This window comes from Aythya fuligula, chromosome 5 (assembly GCF_009819795.1).
Source record: "Aythya fuligula isolate bAytFul2 chromosome 5, bAytFul2.pri, whole genome shotgun sequence".
Classification (NCBI taxonomy): Eukaryota; Metazoa; Chordata; class Aves; order Anseriformes; family Anatidae; genus Aythya; species Aythya fuligula.
The window spans coordinates 15731743-15758197 of record NC_045563.1 but is presented as its reverse complement, the minus strand read 5'-3'; the positions used below and the strand labels follow the sequence as shown (position 1 = coordinate 15758197).

General features: G+C 36.9%; 1 protein-coding gene across 2 annotated transcripts in view; it reads left to right on the top strand.

The window, feature by feature from the left end:
- Positions 1–154: 154 nt before the first annotated feature.
- Positions 155–26455, top strand: part of PPP4R4 (protein phosphatase 4 regulatory subunit 4) — a 73129-nt gene continuing 46828 nt past the window's right edge. For both annotated transcript variants that reach the window (XM_032188455.1, XM_032188456.1), the window contains exons 1-3: positions 155–301; positions 801–874; positions 24167–24269. In XM_032188455.1, the coding sequence (XP_032044346.1) occupies positions 194–301; positions 801–874; positions 24167–24269 (285 nt within the window). In that variant the 5' untranslated portion in view covers positions 155–193. The remainder of the gene's footprint in view (positions 302–800; positions 875–24166; positions 24270–26455) is intronic.

Sequence of the window (26455 nt, the reverse complement as noted above, 5' to 3'; positions counted from 1 at the left end):
CCCGTCGGGGGCCGGGCCCGTCGGGGCACCGGGCGCTGCCGCAGTGTGCGCGCTGAGGCCGGGCTCCGGGCGGGCGGCGGCGGCGGGCGCGGCGCGGCCGCTCCTCGGGGGCGTTGCGCGGTGCCGGCCCTTCCTCCGCCAGCCGCCGGGGGAGCGGCGCCTCGCCGGAGGCTCTCGGCGGTGCGTGCACCCGATGGTCTTCTTCGCCAGGATGGATTTTAGCCAGGGCAATCTCTTTGGATACATAGAAGACCTGCAGGAGCTAACTATTATAGAGAGGCCGGTCCGCAGGAGTCTGAAGGTATCCGCGCCGAGGGGAACGGTGCTTTACGAGCCGCGTGAAATCGCCTCTGCTTGGGCTTGTGCCCGGCTGCCCGACCGGGCGGGCTGCTTGCACGGCACCCGGTGTTAAAGCCTGCTTGCCTTCCTCCTGGAATAAACAGCCTCGAATCCCATGCAGCAGGGACTTAGTGTTTGCAGCTTAACAGTCTTATTCTGGGGAAAAAAAAAAATAGACTAACTTAAGTCTTTATATTAATTTACATGCGACTTGTTTATACTTCCCTTTCAGTGATTAATTGCGGTAGTGCCTGGCATGGAGCTGTACTTTCATTACCTCCCAGCTTTTCCCGGGGAACCATTTATTTGACTCAATTTGAAGCTGGAGATTTCAAGGATTAAATTTAAATTACTCTTGGAGCTGCCCCTGGATGTGGGGAGGAAGGGGTTGCTTTAAGGAGATTAAAATGAGGAAATAGTAAGGCATTGTAAACTCATAATCTCTGTTTCACGCTTGACAGACGCCAGAAGAAATAGAAAGACTGACAGTTGATGAAGAACTCAATGATATTGAAAGGGCTGTTTACCTACTCAGGTATTTAATAAAATGTTGCTGTCAAACATTACTGACCTTCATGATGATGTATAGTTTTGTTTTTTTTTTAGTGTATTTACTCTTTGCTCCTTTTATTTTCTGTCTTGCAGTAGTAGTTTTTACTTTCTTCTACGTTGAATGTATAAACAAGATAAAAATAGGTACTGTATTTTTTTCTTTTACGTTGCATAAATAGGCTGCCTGTGTAGATGTACCAACGTTTCTGAGTTTCTAATATGGCCCTCACCAACAGAGTAGTACTTCATCTTCTTTTCCCCTGCAGCTGATTTTGCAAGATACCCTGAGTGTTAACATCAATAATGCCAATCGTTCGATGCCTTCGTATCTGCTCTAAGGCATGAGCAGTTACCACACACTGGTAGCAGAGCTATTTGAGCATACTTTATAAACCTGGGCTTTCTGAGGCGAATACAAAACTGATCTCTCAAGTTGTCTTTAGGAAATACTGTTGAAGGTACTATATTAATGCTTTCCTGCATTCTGGTTTTTCGTTTTTCCTCCTTGTTCTTTAAAATATTTATCTGCAGTTACTGGAATAACTTAAACATTGATAGTTAAAATACAGATCTCTTTCAACTATTGTGTAAATCATCTTTGAGAGTACAAGTATTCTGAAGGATTTTGATTTGCATATTCATTTTTAAACAATACCTAGTAATTGGAGAAACAGCTGCAGATTCCTCACAGTTTGCTTATTTTGCTATTTTAAGTGCTCTTCTAGTCTATTACTGTCCTCAGTGTTTGGAGTATGTATTCCCAGTGCCTTAATTTTCCCTTCTTGGGGTCTGTGCAATTATTTTTAGTTAAGCATTTTTTTGTCCACTAATACTGCTGTAGAAAAAAAAAAAAAATATATATATATATATAATGCCAAACCTTATTAAATACTGGATTTAAAAACTTTTGCAAGTAGTACCTGTAATCAGAGTAGTCTGTTGACTCTAGGGAAATTCAAAAGAAACAGTTTGCATGTGGTGCATATCGTTGGAAAGATGCACATCAATTTCATTTTTTACTTCACAGCAGGCAGCATGGTTGACTTCCCCCTAGCCCCATGGCAGCAAATTTCTTTGTTCTTTCTGCTCTTTTCTCAATTAAAGATCATGTTTCTAGCAATATGTCATTACTGGATCATTGCCTTGTTAAAGGGTAAAAGGTTCTACTCCACGTCTTTCATCTTACTAATTGCTTTTCAACCTGGCCTTGAACTTCTCTTGACATCTTCATCTGCTTTCTCTCTACTTGAACAGCTCTTCTGGAAACATAATATTAATTTCCTTGTGCTGAAGTTTTCATTTTTGCCTTTGCATAGTCTTTTATTCCTGAAAGGTAGCTTCATCTCTGCTTGGTAAGCTTTTTGTAAGGCAATCGCTTGCTGTGATTGTCCAGGTATGTTAATACACTAATCCAGTGGAAGCTTTTTGCTTTATATTGCCTTTCCTGCATCAAGTAGGGCATAATCAGAGTTGAAAAGCTGCGTGTAACACAAGTAGTATCCTTTATGTAATGCACAAAGGTATATATTTTTGGCTTGTCTGGTATTTTTTTCATCTATTATAATACAATATCTTTGCCTGTTCCTGTTTGACAGCAGTGTCAGTCTGGTCTTTTCATGCCTCATTTTATCACACAGATGCATTATTTGCTTTCGTTCAGGTTGTCCCTTATGCAGGACTCTCCTTGATGTTATCCATAAAGCCGATGCCATTTCTGAAAATCCCCCTGGAAAACTTCCTTTAGTGAGATTGAAATGAATTGTTAATGATTTATGTGTTGTGCTCCATTTGGAGAGGATGATGCCAAATCCATATACTTAACAAAACCCCAAAACAAACAAACAAAAATACCCTGCAAGAGCAATAATAGAAAGTAAATCTGTTACCTTCTTTATCTACAAGTAGCACTGAAATATTTAATGTTGTGGCACATTCGTATTTATGTTGTCACTTATTTATATAACTCTAATCTGCGAGTTGGGGATGTTTAATTTACTGAGGGGGATACCTTTAAAGCAGTGTTTCTTGTACAGCACAGTGGAGCTGAATAATAGAGTGAAGCCTTTGTATGATACAGCAAAGCTAATGCTTAGTAATTAATTCCTGTGGAAGTCCAAAAAGAGTATTCATGTTGTAATGGCTCTCATTCTAAACAGGAAAACAAAAACCAAAACAAAACAGCAACAACAACAAAACAGCCACTTTCTGTTCATTTGCTAGCCTCTTTTCCCTCCAAAACCCCCTCCCAACTTTTCCTTCCCACCCTGGAACTTGGATGCTCTGGGCTGCTTGTCTGCAGAGCTGTTTTACGTTTAGTAGAATCCCCATCCCCACCCCCCATTAGATATCTGCTTCTGAAACCTTACAATGGTAGTCTGAAAATAAATATGTTGACATCTGAGTTGGAGAGAACAGCACAGCCTTTTACTCTCTGAGGTTTTTAGTACCTGAATAATGTGTGTTTGTGTTTTTTTGACTGATTCTTGCTCTACTGTGTATGTGAGGAGGTGCTCGTTTCACAGCTCTCATATCAGTTTCATCAGTTTGTTCTTTTTGTCTCTTCTGTTACTTCTCATTTGACAGTGGTACTATGGATTGCTCCTTGGTTGGGCTTATCGTGTAGCAACAGAAACAGTTGTGCAAGCCAAAGGAACGGGTTCAGTAGCTCTCTTGGTGGCTGGAGTCACTTCAGTGTGACCTAAGCATGGGTGAACTGCAGCTTCAGACTGTTGTTACTCAGAGTACTCAATTTTAATTAGGTAACATTCTGCAGTGAGACTGATCAAGTTCTAACGTAATAAGAATGTCACTTGTTGTAATCTCAATTAACCTGAATTCTGGTTGAGGAACTGGACTTCTTTAGACCAGGCTGTCAGATGTCTGTGAACTTACCATTGAAATCAAATGGATTTGAGTGCCTATAGAGGGAGAGGCATCTAAATGCCAAGGAACTAGGTTTTAGAGCTTTAGCCTGAATGCTTGATGTTCTTCTGGGTTACACCAGAGTTGTATTCTGAATGTGTTTTCAACATTGCTGTCCCTACAGAAGAGCCAAGAGAGTAGAACAGCCATGTTTATCTCATCCATGTCAGCATCAAGACTGCTGGCTTATCATAGAAAAACATCAGCAGATCAAGACAAGCTGCTAGACTTTGCACTGAAGCAACTGAATGCTGTGCATTGCGCTGACTCTTTGGGGCATCGTGACCTGTGCCAGGAGAGTGACAATAAGCAGCTCAGGGACATCAATTTTTATTCATGCTGTGAACCTTTGCCTGTAGTTTCCATGCTTGCTGATGTTTAGTGTCAGCACTTACTCTCAGTTGTCTTACTGTAACTTACCCTTTTATGGCATAAAGCCAATAGATAAGTATGTATTGTTTGTCTGATGTGAATTTAGTTTGGATTCAGGGATATTTACTAGCATGCACACTGTATAGTGGTTTGTTTTCTGAAGGCTTTTCTGATAGCTTTCCCTAGGGGGTTTTGCATTGTTGTGTGTATTGTATTATTTTGTATTCAGCTACTTTTTGTTTATTTGTGCCTGCTTAGTGTTAAAGCTTACAGGCCTTGACATTTCTGTCACACTCAAAATAACAGGGTAATAATGAGTTATCAAGGTGGAAGACTGAATTATTCACCCTTTTGGGAACATACTGTACTTTGGTTTTGGAGTAAATCTATCTCCCAGTTCAGAAAACAACACAGTCCCCCTCCAAAACCTTTAACACAGTTTTTGACAATAGAATAGATACTTTATCTAGATTGGAAAGAATTCAATGCTTATAAACCTACTGCTTTTCTATTAAAAAAAAAAGAAAAAGAAAAAGTTGTACTTTATTGTGGCCATCTTTGGTTAGCTAGAGTATTCTTAAATTCTAAAAGTCTCTTTACATCTTATATGTTGTTAACTGTGAGCATCAAAACAACTAGCTAGTAATTTAGAGACTTTTTTTTAATTATTTTTTTCCTTTAGTTTGTAGTCTTCATGGTATTAGTTTCTGAAGTTTTATTTTCTCTGTAGGGGTAAGCAACTCGGCTTTTGAATTCAGTTAAAGCTTCCCTTTAAATATAACTCTAGTAGTTGATTTTCAAAAGTGAGCATTGTTTAATATAACAGATTATACAGCTTCAGAATTTATGGTCCTGTTGCCTAGATAGTGTACTGAAGGATCCAACTGTCATCTTAAGCGTGTTGGAAAATAATTCTTCCAACTATACCTGCAAACTGTATTCTTCAGTCTTTATTGAATTATTTCCAGGGTAATAATGTCTTGTTTTTAATTACAATTTATATTATATAGAAGTTTCACTCTCGATTCACTTAGTTGGATGGATAAATTAATTGCATGACCTTGACTCTGTTATGCAAATAAATTCATGTATATGCAGTAGATATTTTTGCTTCCTTAAAGTGAAAAGTGTAGATGTATTCTTCTGAAACAATGTTAAGTCACATGCTTTTATTAAAATTTAGATTTGTGCAAATACTTCTGTTGATCACACTTGCTGATTTGAAACTACAGCTAAGGAAGCAGCTGGAAATGTACAAAGTATAGGTTAGTAATGTGTTCAGAGAAACCCCAAAAACGATCAAACAAAAACAAACAAAAGAGAAAAATGTTTCATTTTTCTTGCGTCTTTCAGGCCGCAGTCAATGCAGGAAGATGTTATTGCCAATTGTTTCCCTGTTCTAGCCCTTGTTCTCCCTCACAAGCACATTAGGGAATTTACCTGAGCCAAACCGTGAAAGTAAGGGTTAGCTTTAAAACAGATCACTTCAGTCATCCAGTACTTTGTGCACCAGAAAAAAAGACACAAGAGAAGTGGGGAGCAGAATGGGAGTAAGGCTCTACAGCAGATGAAATGTCTTTGAGACTTAGCAGTAGATTTGGTTGGTTTATGGTATTAATGAAGGTAAAGTTTCATGATATAGTTTCATGGTGAAGTTAAGCTGGATGAAGCTCTTGCCATATCAGGAGGAGTGGTTCTTCTTTCTTCTCCTTGTGTTTGTGATGCAAAAAAAGCATGTTTGTGATGCTTTTTGTTTGCCAGCTCTCTTGCAACTGCAGCCATGCAGTCTCAGTTCAGTTAGGGAACTGATGGTAATTTTAACACTTCTCAGATACTCACTTCCAATAAAATGAGCAACTGCATGACTGCTCATGCTATTTTAAGTGGGAGCTTGAGTGGAGAGGGGGTCAAACCTGGTAGACTGTTCTCCCCTCAATAGTAGAACAGATTTAGATCAGGTGACACTAATCTTGAATCTACACTCAGAGTCTTTAAGTACCAATTGAAATGGTTGGAGAGTGTAAGGTATCAGCTATAGTGTATTTAATGAGCCCTTTGACATTAAATGGACTTCTGGAAGTCTGCATGAGAGCTGTGATGTGTCAGGGCAGTGGTAGCTCTTCCTTATTGCATTGATGAACTCTCCTTTGGAGGTGTTAATTAAGTCTGTTTCAGATCATCTTCAGGTGTGAGATAATAATGAGAAACTGGGTAGCTGTGTGGTTGCCCCTTTTCGTAGTATAAACAGTTGAAAGAACTGTGTGTTGTTTTTCTAATATGTAAAACCTGTTCTATTGACTTCAGAGAACCTTGTCATGCTCTCCTAGAAAAGATCTACATAGGAATATCCAGCCAAGTATTTACAATTTTTGTTGTTTCTACATGATAAATCCCATACAACAGGGTTAGCATACTGCCCAGCAGGATACTGAGTTTGTTTTCCTTTTGTTTAGATGAACACTGTCACTTAATAAATAACTTCTTAACAGCTGCACAGCTCATTTTGAGATGGCACATAATTAATGTGCAAGCACAATAATTCTCCTTTGTATCACCTTCCTTAGAAAGCTCCAACTGTTCATAACAACATTGTGTACTTGTAAGGAGCTTTTATCCTCATGGTTGCTCAATATTACTAATTTATTTTTGTATCCATTGCCTGATTTGGCACCAGATGATAGCATTGTGTTAGTTTTTCAGGAACTGAAGGTGCATCCAATGGAAACTGCAAGAGATGGTAAAATACAGTGCTGGAATACACGAAGTATAGAGCCCTGAAAGATTAGGTCATTTATGGTAAGCTTGAGAACGCTGTCACAAGACGGTGCCCCTTAATATAGTGACTGCAGTATGCCAGTGGCTTCTTCTATTGTCTTGAGGTCTACTTAACTCTAGGCATTGGGAGCCCTTCACACATCATGATGTGATGGTTTCATGGCCCTCTACTCTGACTCAAATTCAGTTTCTGCTGACAGGTAGAAGCAGCAGAGAATAGTAGTCCAGCTACTCTTCCCCCAAAACCTGTAGTAGATGCTTGAGTTACGAGAGAGTCAGGATAGTAGCATACACTGTTAGTGACAGGGATTTGACAAATGCTTGTCATTTGTGTGAGTACTTTAAGACTCTTCTGAATAGTGATTCTCAGTGCTGATACACAACTTCACATATTTTTGCATTCAGAGCTCTTTGACATACTCTATTTTCCACAAACTAAGGCAGGTAACGCTCCATTATGTCTTGGTTCACATTTTCACTCTTTGTAAAGGTAAGGTTGTTTTACTGAGGTGAAAATCAGATTATAATTTAAGGACTTCAGGAACTAGGACTGCAAGCTTGGGTCTGTGTATGCCTGAGTTGATGTGCTATGACAGGAATAATTTGCAATGTGACAAGAAATCGTTCTGTAAAGACTTAAAATTAATCCTTGTTGTCTGGGGTATACTTGTAGAACAGTTTTATTTAGCTAATTTTAGGGTAACTTTAGCAATGTTTTTGCCTTTGTTCCACCAGCTGGTGGTCTCAATGCCAACACGGTGGTAAGGTTATACTGCCTGTCAAACTTCAGTCTGAAGCTTTGTGTTACACAAGAGAAACCAGAATTCATCACTTAAGCAGAGACTTCTACACCAGGTAAGCATGATGGGAATGTAGATGGTTCTTGAGATGAAGAAATTCAAAGAGTTCTCACCTCCTTTGTTGACTTAGAAGGTCTAGTGCTTTGGGAAGGGACATCTTGTTTAATCTTCCCGAGGCAGCTTTTTGTATAAGAAAAGTTCTCTTTAGGTCTTGAAGATGGACTGAAAAGGAAAATGGAAGCAATTTCTACAGTGAGGATTTCTAATGGCAAAGTCTGAAAAAAACAACATATTACGGCTGAAGAACCAACTGTTTGAATTATACACAATTATAGGATTATATGCCGTAAAAAGAAAGTAGCTTCAGATTCTGAAACTGAATAGCTCTGGGTTGGAAAACTGATGCTGTAAGTGGTATCTCTAGACAAAGACAGAGTTTTAGCCTCAGGGAAAGCTTTTTAAAGATAGGCTAGTGGTTCAGAAGTAGCAAGAATCTTTTCATTTGAACATGGCGGTGATATGATTTGAGAATTAACAGCATTGGCATCCTTAGGCTTCAATTTCCCTTCCCCTGTATAATTATTGTCCTAGATCAGTCTGTGCACAGGTCTGACCAGTTTGAACAATAACATTAGCTTCTGCTGTCTGTGATATATGAGTTCCCTAAATCCTGTGCCTCAATCTGTTAAAACTAATTTTACATGGATATCACAGTCCCTGCAGTTCTTGATGTTGCTACTCTTTCCATGAATAACCTTGCTGGTCTCATGGAGGCACTTCTTGAAAAGTCTTTCCCACTGAATGCGAACTCCCTATAGCTATCAGATGAACACCACTGTCTGTGGAAGAAAAATGGCTTTCTGCTTTATGAGTCATAATAAACCAGAATGAGAAAAAAGACAAAAGACTTGGAAACTTCTCATAGATCTCTTAGATACATCTGTCTGAGGCAAGCCTTATTGCCCCTGGCTGAGACTTTTATACAAGCAGGGAAAGGTACCAGATATTTCATATTCACATTATTATCTTAATGGACTGTTGATGATGCAGGTTTTTTTTTTTTTTTTAATTTAAATTCTATACTTTTAGTTTCTTTTGTGTTGAACTCAATGTTTCTGCTTGTTTCTTTTTGCGAAGCATTGCCCTAGGAGGGGTTAATGTTGAGGAATACAGGCATCAGGCTCTGGATATAATCGCCTGTATCTTGATAGCAGATGTTTTGGGAGCAGGTTTCTTTATTCCACGCTGTTGCATGGCTGTGGGTTCTGCAAATGTGTACTACTCTAATGTGCAGATTAGCTGAGTCACTCCTTGTCAGCCGTGTCAATTCACAGCAGGGCTGAGTGCAATTGCTGTGCTTTCTTGAACTTGTTAACTACTGTTGAAAATATCTTGCCCATCTACCCCATATGTACTAATGGATTTTTAGATACCTACCACTTTCCTAACACATTCTATGGAGAGAGCATATTTCTTAGTCACTGTATAATTTCAAAATCACACACCCTTTGCGTAGAGAAACATGCTGCAGAGTGATTTCAGTCCCAGTGTATCTCTGTAATGTCTGCTTTACTGTTCTTCCACTGTTCTTAAGTTTACTATAGCAGAACAAATTTGGATTGAGGCTGTATGGCAGCAGGGATAAATTAACTGATATGAATGCATTTACATCATTCTAAGTGTGTATGAATCCAAGCTGAGGGCAGTAACCAGGGGTATTGCTGTTGTTGACTCTGTTTACTTAGAGTAGCTAGAAAAGTATCTGTAGCAATTCTAGACATGCTTTTGTAAGTTTATATAAATAAAGGTGCCCAGCATCAATGAGTCAAAATAGAGTGTAATGAAGAAAGACTGCAGCCTCAAAGAGCATAATCTTACATTCTTGCTAATGTGGAGGAAAGTAATTTATCCATCCTTCTTGTCCTCATCCATTTTCCAGTAATTGTCTAGTTTAAGAGAATTCTTCTGGCTTTGCAAGTGGATCAATACAATTTTACCTACAGCAATTTTCTGTAGATTTTTAAGGTTAAATCTTCCACTTAATTTCAAACATAATACGTAGTGCTGTTTGGTTTTCAGTGGGTTTTACATCAGAATGATGTAATTTGTTTTTATTTCTTAAACATCAATGCGCTCTAACTTTGAATTAAATTGGGAAAGTTGCCACAGGGTTTTCTGTGGCGGTCCAGGGGCACGGGAAGGGTATGAGCAGAAATTCTTGGAGTATTTTTCTCAGGACAATAGTTTTATGTACAGATTCATAAATTATATCCCAAATAAAAAAGTATTGAGTCTACATTTTTTAAGTAAAAACAGTGAGTTAATTTTGGCAGGTGTCAATTATCTTCTACCATCAATACCTGCTCCACCCTGCCAGCACCCCCAGACATTGTTGGTGGTGAACAGTGGAGGAAACAGACACTGGAGCAGTTTACGCTCATTTGAAAGCAGCTCTTCAAAGTTGCCTGTGTAGCTCCAACTCGATTCTCTTTACCAGTTGGAGAAGAGCAGGAAGTTGGATTCCAGCTGGGTTGAAGCACTGTGATAACTCAACTCATATAAGCAGAGCTGCACAGTAGGAGTGTTGTTGTGCTCAGCAATACCATTATGTTCTGCTTGCGAGGTTAGGTCTGCACAATGGGGTCTACGCTGTGCTTGTACTGAATGAAAAGTGCAGCTGACCAGCGTGTAGCGTGACTTTCTCAGGCAATATGCGCTCTTCTTCTGGAATTGCTTGGTAATGTCTATGGCTCAGTTTCCTTGAATGTCAAACGGGGATGAAACTAGTCAAATTTAAGACATTGACATCCTTAATAGTTTAGTGTTTTTAAATTAAGCTAGTCAAGGGACCGTAAATACATACTTTAAAAATGCTAACCATGTTTTCCCTGTGAATATGAATTGATTGTATTGTCTCTGACAGAATAAGCATATGTAGAAGAGAAATTTGAAGGCTTCTGCTTTAATATGCATGTTTACATGGTAATATTACTTACATTATTGTGCAGGTCTGAAGATAAAAATGCTGGCTTTGAAGGGAGAAACAGAAAAGATGCCATTTTCACTGCTGAAATTGTAACAGAGCTTTCTGAGGAGGAGGATTTATGTCCATATTAAATAGCAAAACATGAGTCATTGCCTCATTGCTGTTTGCACCAAAATGCTTCTGTTACAAACAGTTAATCTCCCTTAAGTAATTTCATTTAAAAGCTCAAGATTAGAGTACCTATTTTTCTGCCATTTTGGGAGCAAGACACGTAGAATACATTCTTCAGGTCAAGATTTATTTCTACTCTTGCCTTTTAAAATTGCAAAACACTAAATCAGTGGAAAAGAAAGCGATGACTACAAATTAACCTACTTCTTTAGTACAGGGTTTAACCCAAGAGTATGTCTATTTCCTCTTACTTTTAGTCACCATGGAAGACCAACTGCAGGTGCATTTTAAGCGTTGCTTCTATATTCTGAACCTTGCATGCCTGTTATATTATGTGCAAATAAAATATTTGCACCATGAGTTTGTTATAAATGATTAGATGCATACTGGTATGGAAAAATCAGCTATTAAGAGTAGACAAATCTGCTTTCATTTTGATCACTTGAACTGTCCCGCCTATTTTAAAGCAATGTTAAAGAGTACTTAGATCAATAAAATTGATATCAAAATCTGTGAATCTTATTTATTGCTAATTCTGAAGACTTTAAGTACTTACTTACGTAGTACTTCATCTTATTTTCTGATTAAATAAGGATGCCTTTTAATGAAGGACACAAATACTAAGTATTTTTATGTTCTGTTGCTCCCACTTTTTGAGTCCAACATGCAGAAAACTGATTATTACCCCTCCTCATTATTACTTCCCTTGCAAGTGCGTACATCTTATTTTTCCTTTTCTTTGCCATCATCCCTATGATTGAAGGCTTGCCTTAAACTCATTGTTTCCAGGAGACTACATACAGAATACCAGTTGAGATGGCCTTAGTGACACCAATAAAGAGCGCATGGGTCCTGTCATACAGGGGTTTCGAGTTTTGAACACACTGAAATGACATTGAAATTCTAAGCCCTGTGTGCAGTTTTTTAAGTTAAATTCCACCTGCAGATAGCCATCTGCAAGTAGACCATATCAGATACCTAATCAAAGTATTATTCATGGAAGAATAATGCATGGCTTTAACACCCCACAATGAGTTTGGACTAAGGGTCTACTGACCTACACCTTTGAGTGATCTGTCAATATTGTTATGTTTCTGCTAAAAACCAAACCAACCAACCAACCAAACAAACAAAAGGGAAACAAGAACATATTGAACAGGGGAAAAAAAGCAATGTTGTATCAGTGGTTGCCTTTTCCTGTAACTTTTCTTTTTCCATGTTACTTTTATTTCCATCAAGGGGTATTGATACTAACATAGTAAACAGACAATCCAAGTATTCTGGTGGTTAAAACTGATACCCTGTGAAGGAGCTATGCAGCTGAGTGTATTTGAGATGCATTCAAAAGAAAGAGAGATTCTTTTCTTCCAGAGATGATTCTGTACTAATTTTAGTAAATGTGGGTGGAATTACTGGAAAATGCTTTATTTATTCTTTCCATTGCAGAATGTCAAACTCTTTTTGGGGTAATTGTACCATTAGAAATAATTTAAAATATGAATATGTGAGGGGAAAAAATAGTCTAACAAGAGGCTGTTTAAGATCATTGTAGTGATTTTGGAGGTAGGGAACATTATTAAGACAGGCCTGGGGTTATAATTACCTAAACCTAGTTGGGTAGGCAGGAGGATTCTCATGTTTTGCTCTTAATGGGAATGTAAATACAGATGAATTATCTGTATATATAATATGTATTTTTATTTACTGTTTGAAATTATTTTCCCAGAGAGGTGGATATCTGCCAGACTTGTCATCGCTTCAATTTGCTCGTTCTGCTCACTGTGTTATCTGGTTTGATTATCTGTCCGGTCCAAACTGTATGCTGTTAATGGAAGAAATCTTGTATATTTCTGAGGGACGTGACTCTGACTCTTCGTTTTAATTAAGAAGATGATTTTCACCCTGCTTTCCAAAGTGAACATGAATCAAGTAAAGCACTTTTTTGGTTTGACTGGATGTGAATCAGCAACAGCTTGAAATTGAAGTAATTTTTAGTTATTTGCATGTTTCTCTCAGAAAGCTGCCTTTGATCTGTGTCAATTTCTGATGGTTGAGAGAGCAACGCTACGGGAAGCTGTATGACTCTTATGACTTTGTACTGCTGATGCATGTAACTGTTTCAGCCTGACGTAGGTGTCCATTACTTTTTGAAAACATCTGAATAATGAACAGAGGTAGAACAAGCAGGGCTTACCAATTCCAAGCTGTCCAAAAGGTACCTTATATGAGAGTTCATGGGTTTGTGTTTGTTTTCTAATTTTTTTTTTTTTTTTTTTTTTGAGTCTCCAGGTCCTTTGAGTATGACAGCAATAATTTAATAAAAAATTAGTGTTATTGGTTTGATGTCGTTCTGAGTTCACACTGTACTGGGTCTGACCACCACACACACTCAGATTTCTTTGTTTGGGAAGAAAAAGAACTACTTCTGTAGATAAAGTTTTGAAAGAGTTTCTAAGTTTTCAGATGCATTTTTCAGTGCTCAGAATTTTTCTTCCATATTTTTCAAATTGAAACAAGAGTTCAGTTTATATTATTATATCTACCTACAGTATCTCTGTATGTTGTACAGATAGACATGTAGATATATTTCTCTTGCATATACGTGAAAATCTATGAGTAATAGCTTCAAACCCTTGGGGTCAGTCTGTCTGTACCCTTTTTTTTTTTGTTTTTATTTGTTGCTTTTCATTCATTCATTGACTTTTCCTGTACTCAGCATTTCTTAAAATGTCTCTATTGGTCTCTTTTCTATTTCCTTTTGGTTCATTCTTCTGTGTCATTTTGGAAATGGACAATCAAGTCAGTCAGTAATAAGTGTGCTTTATGTACAATTTGTCTAAGTGACAATGATTGCTGTAGCAGCTTAGTTTGTTATTCTGGATCTTATGAACCTATTTTAAAAAGTTTGAAATTTTTTTTGTAAGTTGGCTCAAAATTTGTACTTGTATTTAAGCCTTAGAACATCATGGTTATTTTAGGCTTTTTCCATGGAATATCCAGAGTTGGAAAAGACACACAAAGATCATTGAGTCCAGCTTCTGGCTCCACACAGGACCACCCTGAAAATCCAACCTTATGTCTGAGAGCGTCGTCCAAATGCTTCTTGAACTCCGGCAGGCTCAGTGCCATGACCACTGCCTTTAGGAACCTGTTCCAGCGCCCAACCACCTTCTCAGAGTTACCATTGTTTTTACCTTAAAACAATCTCTTTTACATAAAAAGCTTTTTTAATGAAGCAATGCAGATATAGACAAACAGACCAGTAACATTTGCTTTTCTAACCTGCGATGAGCATAATGGTATACCTGCATAATGGTTTGCTGATGAAATTAGTATAGCACAATTAGTTTTTAAATAAATGTTTGGAGAGACTCATTGCAAGGGATAAGGTGAAAGGGAGTGATATCTTCTGTTAGATCAATCAGTATATCTTGAAAGAATAGAGAACTCTTTTTTAGAACTGCAAGTCCATTTTCTAAAGGAGAGGTTGAAATGTTCTTGATCTAGAAAAGAGTATCTTTATATTTAAATATTTATGACAAGATCCTCATCAGCTTCCACAAGTGTTAGATTAGGGATGCTATGAAAAAAACAATGTAGAAGTGATAAAAGATGGAATATGTTATGCTCAGCAAGGATGAGTATGCATGATAAACAGACACACAGATAAGTAATAAAGCTTTTGGGACTGTTGTGTATAATGGCCCTCAAGTAAATGATTCATAAGCTGAAGACTATGTAGACTTTAGTACTTGCTGGGTCATTTGAGGTGTTTGTCCCTTTCATACCACAAACAGCTGTCTCTGTGGATGAAATAGTGATACAACAAATAAGGTTGGAGAATGAAAAGACATCCCTTGCCTAAATTAGACTATAAGATAAATTTAGGTCAGCAGAAATAATTTACCTTTAGAAGGGTAAAATACTTTGGTTACCATGTGTAATTTTTTCCCCTCACTTCCTGTGCAGAAGGATTACAGACCTTGCACTTTTTCAGGAGAGTCCATATATCATATAGTACGTAGTGTGGAATGGCAATTCTTGCTGAAAGTGGAAATTGTAAATTATGAGTCAGTGGATGAGGACTGGGCAGAGGGAAGAATAGTATCAACTACTAGCTCATTTTTATTACATCATCCAGGGACTGGAGATTGCATTATCTTGATCTTGGAGTGAAGAGGCTGGTTTTATTTTTCAAATTTAGACTCAAAATAAAAACCACCAAGGTGGATGTTCTACCCAGAGACCATATGCAATGCAATATGTGTTACGAGTCACCTAAGGAGGAGGAAATCACCTTTTAGGAGATAGTAATATTGATAATAGGCTAATATTTGGTACAGAAAACATGTTCTTTTGAGGTACTGCTTATATTCCTGAAACTTTTCTTAAAGTTCAAAGCAGAAAAGCTTAATGTATCCTCACTGTGAATTTAGACACTGATTACTAAAAGATGGTAATATTAGGAAGAGTGAAGTTGTTGTAACATTATAGTACATTTTTATTGGCTTAGGAAGAGAAAAGACTGTATGAATTATAAATCCTTTATTTCTATGACAATTATTCAGCAAACAAACTTCAGCTGACTAAACTGATTCTGGTAAACAGGGTTTGTATGAATACAAAAGTACTGTGGAGCTAAATAGGGGATTTCTGTTCTTATTTTAATTGCTCGAGAAGTTTCATATGTAGTGGTGTATGTTCAGGTGATGTATGAAGATCAGATTCAGATATGCTTTAAAATGACCAAGGGTACATAGTTCTGAAGTAGAAGATAATGAAAAAGTGGTTTTGAAAAATGTGATTTTTAATAGAAAACTCTTAAGAATACCAGCTATAAGGAGATGGTCATACTGCGATATTATCAGGACTTCCGAATTCATTTAAAATGAGTATTAATCAGGTGCTACATTTTTGGATTAATCTTGTTTTCAGCGAAGTTATAGAAGCCTGAAAATGCAAGTTTTTTTCTGTTTGACCTGGCAAGGCTGGTAATGGGACAGGACAGTTGATGGGAAAAGCTGCTCGGTGCTACTTTGGCCAGTTCAGCCTTGGGCTTAGTTACAGCCTGGTTTATATCCCTACTCTAGAATATTACATAGTAGCCTAAATTTCATGTATATTGAAGGATGGGGTACACAAATGTTACCAGGTATAATTACACACAGAAAAAGGCCATTGGCTTCTAGGACAACTTAAATTAGTTTTGAGGTTGTTACGTGCTGTACCCAGCTAACTGTGACCCTGAAAAGTTTTTCTGAGAGAGAAAAAAGTGCAACATGTGGCTTAGGAGCCTCAGTATTGTATTATAATACATAAGATACATAATAAACATATAACATTGTTAATATGATACATAGATTTGGAATTAAGTATGTAGGAATGAGCAATGCTTTTCTTTTCTTACATGAGGGTTTTTTTTGAAAAGGAAGCGTCTATTCTTAAACCTGTATTGTGTCAGAAATGTAAGCAATTTGATAAATCTGATAACTGTCTTTAAAAAAGGTATCCCAAATATCTTTATAGTTTTGAGTGATAAGTGCTTTTATTTTGATTCTGGATACTCTTATTTGTCACTTGCAGCATGGTAGAGGATAATGTACAAACAATTTTGCAGCACTTACGTTGTCTATAAAATCTCCTTTGCAATTTATATATATATACATATATATATATAAGTTCAAAACTGTTAATATTTCTACAACTTGTGCTTCTAAATCTTCATTCAACCATAGCTCTGAAAGAAAGTTATTTTAATAAAATGACAGATCCTTCTGTGGAACTGGGTCTGTTTATTATATGCTTAACACAATATATGTCAAATAGATGTTTAGGCACTCATAATTTATGCTTACAGAGGTATGCTTGAAATGTGAGTGTAGATAACATGAGTTTAAAAGAAAATTACTGCATTTCACGTATGTTTTACACCAGTGTTAAGAAAGGATTACACAAAATACCAGAGTATATGAGCATTCTTCTTGAAATAAAATATTTTTTTAATATTTTTGATTTCAGGACACTTTTCTACTTTCTAAACCCCTGAAACTTAACAATCAAAGACAAAATTTTAAAATAAAAAACTTGTAGAAGCATTAGTTTTTAGTTAGCAAGAGTAGTCCTTAATTAAGGACTTAGTTAAGTCTATCTCTCCCCTTCTGCATAGGAAAGACTGCTGTATAAAAATCTTCACAATACAAGTAGAGAAGATTCTCTAAGTGTATCTCATGGTCCAGGCACCTTTATGTTACTGATGAATATTTATCTGGATATCTAGAGTGCCTTGGTAACCATTATATTCTGCAGGATAAAAGAAATTGTGGAAGAAGAAGTGATATTGAATAACTCTGAAATGGGCTAGATCCTGTAAGTAGAAATTTTGTAGAAGTGATCCATATCAAATCTAAGAAAAACTGAAATTTCTAGGTAGCTGAAGTCTGCAGGTGAATTAAGGTGCTAGATTTGTACTTTCACGGTCCACCAAAGTATATACGTTTTGTGAAAACTAAGAATAAAATTTTGAAGATTGTTCTCATGTTATGCTAATGCCTCACTCATTGAAGTTGGCAAACTTTTTTATTTTCAACAAATGCAGGCACACAAAACATTTAGGAATCTTGAAATGAAAATAATATCACTTGTGGGGTGACGGGTTAGCACTTCAATCCCATGCATCAGAACTTCTAGGTTTGTAAAAGTAAATTATGCAAAATACAGACTTCGGTAGTTGATTCAGTGATGACTATTTAGCAAATCATTTTTGTTGAATGATACAGTTAGCTACAGCACTACACAGAAGTCAGTTCATAAAGACAGTGCTTTACTTTGAGCGTGGGTAAACTAATATTGTACCTCAGTCTTCCCTGCAGTGCTGCGTTCTGCTCGTGTCGTTGTGTTTTGTAGGCTAGAGCCAACAAAGAAGAAAAAACGAAAGATTTACATCTATCTTCTCTTTTTGAAACTCCTTTGTGGTAACATTCCTCTGGGGAACATTCAGTGGCTAATCTTTGTTCATGCTGTAGAAGAAGCTGTACTCTTTCATTTCCTTTCAAGATACAAACGTTCCTAATTGAGTACCTACAGACCTTTATTTTTTCTATTATTTTGCAGAATGTTTTTTTAAAATTAAACGCAAATTGTACCTTTTAAGCCTTTATTGTAAATACTTATTTGAAATATAAGAAATGTAATCGTCTACCCTGAGCTTGCCTAAGAGTTTGTAAATTTGGAAACACCTGTCCTGAATATAATCATAGAATCACAGGCCCTACCGATGTGGTTGGAAGGGACCTGTGGAGATTATCTAGTACACCTCCCTGCTCAAAGCTGGGTCAATTAGAACAATATATTTACTGCTTTGTTGTGTACTTGGGATTTTGAGTGTATCTAAGAATAGTGATTCCACTGTATGTTCTGGTACCCTGTTCGAATGTTTGAGCGCTCTGATTTTTAATTTATATATTTTTTAAGGCTTAAATGTAATGTCCTATATTTCAGTTTGTGCCCATCGCCTCTTATTCCATCACTGGGCCCCACTGAGAAGAACCTACCTCCATCTCCTTTACTCCCTCACTTCAGACATGTATAAATGTTAAATAAGACCCAAAGCTTTCTCAACTGGAGATTAAAAATCCCTGCTAAGTTTCTCAGATATTAGATGCTGTAATCTCTTAATCATTTTATGGGGTCTTCACTGTACTAGCTCCAGTCTCTCTATGAGTTTCTTTTGAAAAGAGAGGAATTAGCACTTCCCTTGACTTGATGGCGATGCTCTTCCTAATGCAGCCCAGGTTGCTGTTGGCTTGCTTTGCCACAAATGTGTATTGCTGGCTCCTGGTCAACTCATCATCCATTGTCAGAAGAGGACATGTGAGTCTCAAGCTATGTTCCAGCCGATGGACCCCAGCCTGTACTGGTGCATGGGGTTATCCCACATAGCTGCAGGACTTGCATTTCCCATTGCAGAACTTTGTAAGATCCTGTTGGTCCATTTCTGCAGCATGTTGAAGTAGCACAGCCATCTGGTGTGCCACCCGCTACTGGTTTTGTGTCATATACATATTGCCTGAGAGTGCACACAGTTGCATCATCCAGGTCATTATGGAAGATGTTGAATGGTTTTGGCCTTGGTGTGGACCCCTGAGGTAACCCACCAGTGGCTGGCTTCCAGCTGGCTGCCATGCCACTGAGCACAACCATATACACTTGATAATTCATGCAGTTTTCAGTCCGCATCACTTTCCATTTATTTCACTTGTACTTCCATCGTTTTATCTGTGAACTGATTATGGGATCTGGTTTCAAAAGCCTTGCTAAAATAAGATAGCATCCAGGTCAGTCATCTCATTTTAGAAGGCTTCCAGGCTGGTCAGGCTTCATTTCCCCATCACAAATCCATGCTGACTACTCCCAGTCACCTTTTTTTTTTTTTCCTTCATATGCTGGTAAATAGATCTGTAGGAATATTTGCTCCAATATCAAGGCAGTCTCATGTCTTATGAGGGTAGAAAAAGACAAGCAAAAGTGATCACAGGAGCTGGAGGATGAGGCCTAGTGCTGCCTTTACTCTTGAGAAGTATCATGTCTGTAACGAACCTCATGGTTAGAGGAGCTCTGGTACCGGCAGCTTGCAGCGAGCAGCTGGCGTTGCAGAGATGGTGAGAATTAGGACAAAAGCATTTGGGTGGCAGAGCTTTTTTCCTCCTGGGTTGAGGATTCCCAGCATCATAAAATCACTGGGATCTCATCTAGGATGAACTCAGAAGATGAGTCCTGAAGTTTTATCTTTAAATTATATGTATGGATGTTGCTTGCACAAAAGAGATGGAGCTAAATTGCATCTAAGTATAGGTCTCTGTTGGAGTTCTATACTTAGCACTGTTAATAAAGGAATAGCACCTTCAGAGCATTAAGCATACTGTGACTGAAGAGAATAACTATTTAGTATTTATTTTCATGGATTTACTAGCACAAAAACGTCTTAATCTGAGTGTTTAGCAATAATTCGCTTTAATCCTGAGGGCTTTAATATTTAAAAGGAAAGGGAATCTATGGTGCAGCCTCTTTGGTGGAAATAGAAGAAAAATCTGCAGTTGGAAAATTACAGGCTGTGTAGGTGTTGAAATGCCTCCTGCTTCACATTCTTAATTGGCAGCAATCCAGATACTAAGCATTTCGGCTTTAAAGGGGAACACTGCCCTTTTCTATACATTTCTGTTGGGTGAACTTGGTTGCATTTTTCTTTTTTTAGTGGTTAGGATTTCTTTCACCTTGATACACAGTGAATAAATTATTCAAAATAAAACATCATAACTTCTCCAAGTTACTTTGACCTTTTGCATTATTATTACTGGATGACACAAAGGTATACATCTTTTCCTTGCACAGATTGCAAGCTGTGTTGTAAGAAGGTGTTGTGGACCTCATCTACCCTGGGACCATTTTCCACTTTGGGGGCTGTAGATTTCCCAATTCTGCTTTAAAGTTTTGTTGGACTTAGTATGTAATACTCAGAAATTTGCCATAAGCATGAAAAGCTTTAATATTCATTGCATTAAATTAGATAATAAAATGGCTTTGAATAATGCAAAAATAATGCAAGCTGTAAATAGATCAGTTATTAACTAAGTTAAATCCATTTTCAGTGGCTGGCACAATGCTGCTCTTTCACTGAGTTTAGATGTTACAGGGAGACATGGTTTTATGGAGAGAACTCGTACATGTTTTCCAAATAAGATTGCAGGCATCCTAATATTAAAATCAGTCTAAAAATCTGTACTTTTACCCATTATCACTGTTTTTGAATGGTGTTAAAAATGGCTTTGGTGTAGCTTTGCCCTGTCAAAACTTGTCAACAGTTTTGTGTTTACAGACAACATTTAAAAATATGTAGTGGTGTGTGTGGTAACCAGCCATTAAATTGACTCCTTCTACTTCTCAAGAAAACCACATCAGCTTATATCAGTGGTAGTCTGAACAGAGCATTAAAAAACAGAAACGCTGATAATCTTTTTTTTTTTTCAGTTAGAATATTCACCGTATTAAATAAAAAGTAAATATTAGAAAAAAAAATGCATTATCATAATAGTCACATTCTTTATTGCAAAAGCAAGGTAGATAGCGGGAGAAAAAGATAACCTCCTATTCAAAAATGTAGGAAACGTTAATTGTTTATACGTTGTGAAGTCTTTCCTTGAGCTTGAAATTATGTATCTGAAGTTTGTTTTGTTTTCAGGTTGCTGAACTTTGTTTATTAATACTTTTGTTATCGTGTTCTGGTATGGTGAATTTCACTCTACCTTTTAAGTATTGTAGTATAATTTTCTGAAAGTTCAGAAGAGTGAGGAACTTTGCATGAGACTGAGTTGTAAAAAAATATATTTTAAATTAACATTGTTACTGCTTTCACAGCTACTGCTGTGAAGAAAATGGAAAACGAGGGAAGAGAAACTAAAGTCGAGATTCTTCAATTAAATGATCTGGTATTAAAACCACATGGAAAATCAGTGGTACGGACAGAACTGGAACTCAGGATCTCCTGACCCTGACTCTATTAACCTTTCTTCAGATCACGTTGTCTCTGACAAAGAGAAGTAATTTATGAAAATCTGAAATAGACATATTTATTGGAAAAGAATATTTTTATGCTTCTGCTGATACAAACATAGTTCTCAGCTTTGTGCAGTAACATACATAGTCAATTTTTCATCTGTGTTGACCTCTCTCTCCAGCTGCAATTTTTGCTTGCTTTTTATTACAAGAATACAGATACAATAAATGTGGAGAGCCTACTCTTGAATGACTCCCAAATTCTGCTAGAAGGTCAGAATATTGCAACCCTGGTTACAGCACGTCTGATAACCTTAGTGCTGTGGTCACAGCTTCCTGCTCACTTGTTACTCATATTAGAATTCATGATAACTCTTCCATTTGGGTTTTTATCTTTGTAATATTTAATATTTGTATGGTCCAAAAATAAAAGACAAGAATACTGATTCCTGGGATTCCTGGCATGTAGCTCCCTTTTACAACACAGTAATTGCCATGACTGAGTTCGTGAGAGACACTTCTTGGTTACTTTTGAGCTCAGAGCAGTGGGGATGATCAATCAATTAGCTGCTATAGCATCATGTTTGTTAGCTGCTATAGTCAGGCAAAGATCTCTGAAGGTGCTATATATTACTGTGTGAAAAATCAATGGGACCTCTCACAATGGTGAAGCTCAGCACAAACATGAATACCTCTAGGACTAAGGTTTGTAATGGGTTTGTGTGTGCAGGATCATTTTCTCACCATGCAGATGCACACAGGAGAGCTAGTGTTTGTGTCTGCGCTTATAGGTGGTAGAAGAAAACAGGTAGACCAGGGGCATGGACCATTTATTTAGGCTGAAATAAATTGCTCCTTATTCATTCTTATTTCTCTTCATTATTTTTTAAGGGAAATCATCGCAGAGGTAGACATGCACAATATAAAGTTAGTTTAATTCCATCATATATGTTTTAGACACATGCTTTCAAGTTACTCTGTACAAAAAATGAGACATAAAGGCAATAGCCAGGTTTACACTTTATGGAAGAGGAGGTTTTTGTTGGGGCAGAGGTTTTCACAGGTTAAGAACCTTACACAGTGTGATTGTTTGCAGGGGGTGAGTTCAGTAATTAACACCCATCTGCAGAATGGACGCCTAGCACAAAACTGAACTGTTGTGTGTGTGACTTTCCACCTTACACAGACCAAATGAGGATTTGAGTTCTGGAATTCCTGCCTTCCAGCCTGTACTTAATCTTCCAAAACATGCTCCTAGTCTTAGACAGGAAACTGTCTTTGCAAGGACAGTGAAGAATGCTCTTTCTTAATCTAAACACAATTAAGTTAATGTTGATGTTAAATATTTTCATTAGAAAATTATAGAATGCAAAGAAAAAAATCTAGTAGGACATGAAAATATTAATGTTAGGATATTCTAGTCTGTATTGATTTTAACCAAAGCTTCTTGCTTATTATACAAATATATTCTTGTTTGTAAAAGTGTATTTACATGCATTTAACAAAATAGATTTAAATTGGCCTGCTTGACGGTACCTGTAAACAACTATAATTTCAGCTGATCTTCTGAAAGACATAAATGTTGAGGATGATTTAGAGCATTAGTGGAATGTGTGAAGATTTTGTTAGCTGCACGAAGGTTTGCATCTTAACTATGAATTGCCTAATGTACTTCAGTGGCAGGACAAAACTGGGAAGTTGTTCTGTAAATCTACTCTCTTGTGACCCATTTGTGTGCTTGTTCCCCTCTTGAGCTTATATGTTCCACTAAGACAACTTGGAAAGACCACAGGATAGGGTGTGGTATATGGAAGTATTTAAATGTAGTTTTACTATGAATTTCATTTTAAAAATGTATGTATGATTATATTGAACACTAAAATGCTTGTGTGTGTACAGTTGAGTGTGACATACTTATTTAAAAAAGAGCTTTGCTGTTGGAACAAATTTGATTTTGTTTAGAAAAACAGATTTTATGCATTTAAACAGGAAAAAATGTTTTGATATTTAGCTTTAGTGTTAATTTTGGCACCTGGGAATACTTGATCCTTTCTCTTCTGATTCTCTTTTTGGAAGTGTATCAACTTGCATAGTTTTTATTCTCATCTCATGCTTTTTCCTCATTGTTACCTACCCATCCATCTCTCTCTTTTTCTTTCTCTTTTTTCTTTTCTCTTTTCTATTTCTCTTTCAATTAGAGGATACTACCAAGAGACACAGGACAAGAAAAACAAAGGATCTATAAACTAATCAAGCTTTTGCATGCATCTTTAATCACATTTGACATACAGCTGATTATTTTCCCTCAGAAAAGCAAAAATCATAGGTTCCTGTTACATGTTGAGTAGTTTTCATTTATTTCTTCCATCTACTCTCTTCCTATGCTTTATCACCTATATTTATATAATAGAAGAGATTGCACAAAATCACTGCTTTGATCATCCAGTTTGAAATAGAACTTTTTTAATATATATTTTAGAACATTCCATACTAGAAATGATACATAACAGCTTTTTTATGTTTGATATGCTTTTAATACTGTTTTCTACTGCTTATTATATAAAAGTTGTGATGCTTCTTTAGACTTACTAACCTGTGTGGGGTGAGCAAGGGGCTTTTTTTCATTTTTTTAAAATGAAAATTGTGATCTTGTAATCATCTTAGATAGTAATATGTTGTTTGCATTTTTTTTTTTTTTAAGTTCTGGCCAGGATATCCAAGGAACAAGTGTGGTGGCAAATCTTCCAGTTCTGATGCGACAGAATCCTGCAGAAACACTACGTCGTGTTTTACCAAAAATACGAGTAAGTTTGTATGTGGTGAGGTTTGAATGCATCTTTTTCTGCTAGTCCAGGTACTTTAAAAGGGTAAAAAAAATTAAACATTTTTGTTGCAGACTTGCTCATTAGGAGAGGTATGTCAAGCAGATCTTTGACATTAATTGACTGAATTTATGTAGTTTTGAAAAGTGTTACATCAGTTAAAGAAAGCAGAAGTAATAATGTTTATGTATTCTAAAGAGTTACCAATGTTTTGACAGCTTTTTGAGAACTCCTTTTGAGGACCAGCCAGTCATAATCGTTCATTTTGACATTCTCAATCTCCTCCCATCCGAACGTTTAAGATTTTCATGCAATCCAGAAAACACACTTTGCTTTTAGCTGTCCTAAAATTCATTTACTGCCCTCCAAATTTTTAGTAAGTCACCTCTAGCTGTGATAAACACATGCTATCCATGCAATGTTAAAACAATATTTTTATGCATGTATTTATTTGGATAAAGGATATCTTAAGAAACAAAAGTATCTCTGTATTTATACTCGGCCCCAGGTGTGACCCATGGGTTGATGTAGCCTAGAAGAAATTACAAAGTTAATTTAAGGTGTGGTTTTAGGAGCAGCTTCAACCAAATAAGACTGCATGACGAAACAGATGTTAATTCCTTTTAGGTATATAAAGTCAAATGCAAAGCCTAATAAGTCTGAAGGTATGTAAGGCTACAGCAGGAATTAAGATTTCAAATATGTTAGCATGCCTGATTTTCAGTGATTTTAAGACTATCAGCAAAGTGGAAAATATATTATTTTTGGGTATCAAAATATCTGAAAATTTATTTTTATAACAACAAATTGCTGAGGTTTTTTTTTCATTTGATCAGGGTATTGTCAGTCTTCTGTTGATACCACTAACATTTCTTATGTGATTAAATCAGTGTTTTGATTTAGAACAATCTGGCCTAGTCTAACGCAACAGATCACTTCGATTTGAGTCTTTTTCTAATTTACACAAATTATCAGCTAAAAAATCACTGTGTTTGTTAGTAGCTGTTCAGGTGAATACATATGCTCTATATGGTAAAGGAGGTAGAAAATCACAGGATTGCTTGCAGAAATTGTATTTTTAAAGCTCTGAGTTGCCTTCATATCTTTATGGACAGACTGAGCATCCTTGTACATTTTTAGAGAAGCTGTTGACATTTCCAGTAATGCAATTCAGTCATGATTTTACTAGCCACTTTGTAGAAGTTTGGGTTTTTCCCCATATGAATTTAAAATTCATACCCCTTTTTATAGTTTGCCAACAGGAATGTAATTTTCTTGTTGCAAACAGCCAATGGCTGAGAAGAGTATTTAGATCACTTCAAAAAGATGGAAAGAGTTTAGCTAGTTACTGATTCAAGTATCAATCTGACAATTTTCAATATGTAGAACTGAAAGCTTGAGTTATGTTCTTGTCCTCTTTCTCTGAAGCACTTTAGGGATAAGAAGAAAAACAGTCTTCTGTAGTAGCTGCTGTGAGTTTTCTTGCTGTGTCTGTATCGGATTCTCACTGCCAGATGTAGGAAAGAATATAATTATATTAGTAACGAAGGTGACATGGCTGAGTCACATGCTTACATTAGTTTCCTGTCTGTTGAGGAGATGATTAATAAATTGCAAAGTGGGCCCGTGTGAAAATGGTATTTGTTTGTTCCAGGAAATTCTCATTTATATTTCATTGTTTTCTTTGCTGAAATTTTGAAGAAATTAATTGTTTCTTTTATTGACAAGCTGTGTGGATATCTATATCTCAGCTTTTAAAAAATAATTACTATTATTAAGCCAGCTACCTTATTATATTAATATAATAATAATAATAAAATCATACTCTGAAAAATAATTTGGTGCATTTCTTATTGCCTGTGGAATTCTCTGTTTCCTAATAGAAATCATAGAAAAAAATCATAGAATTGTTAAGGTTGGAAAAGACCTCCAAGATCATCTGGTCCAACCATCAATGTACCACCGATGTCACCTGTTGAAACATGTCCCATTGGCCTTTGCCCATTGATGCATCCTGTCCAGATCCCTCTGCAGCGCCTTCCTAACCTCCGGCAAATCAACACTTCCCCCCAGCTTGGTGTCACCTGCAAACTTACTGAGGGAGCCCTCAATTCCCTCATCCAAGTCATCAATAAAGAGGAGAGGCTGCTTGTGCTGGGGAGATAGGT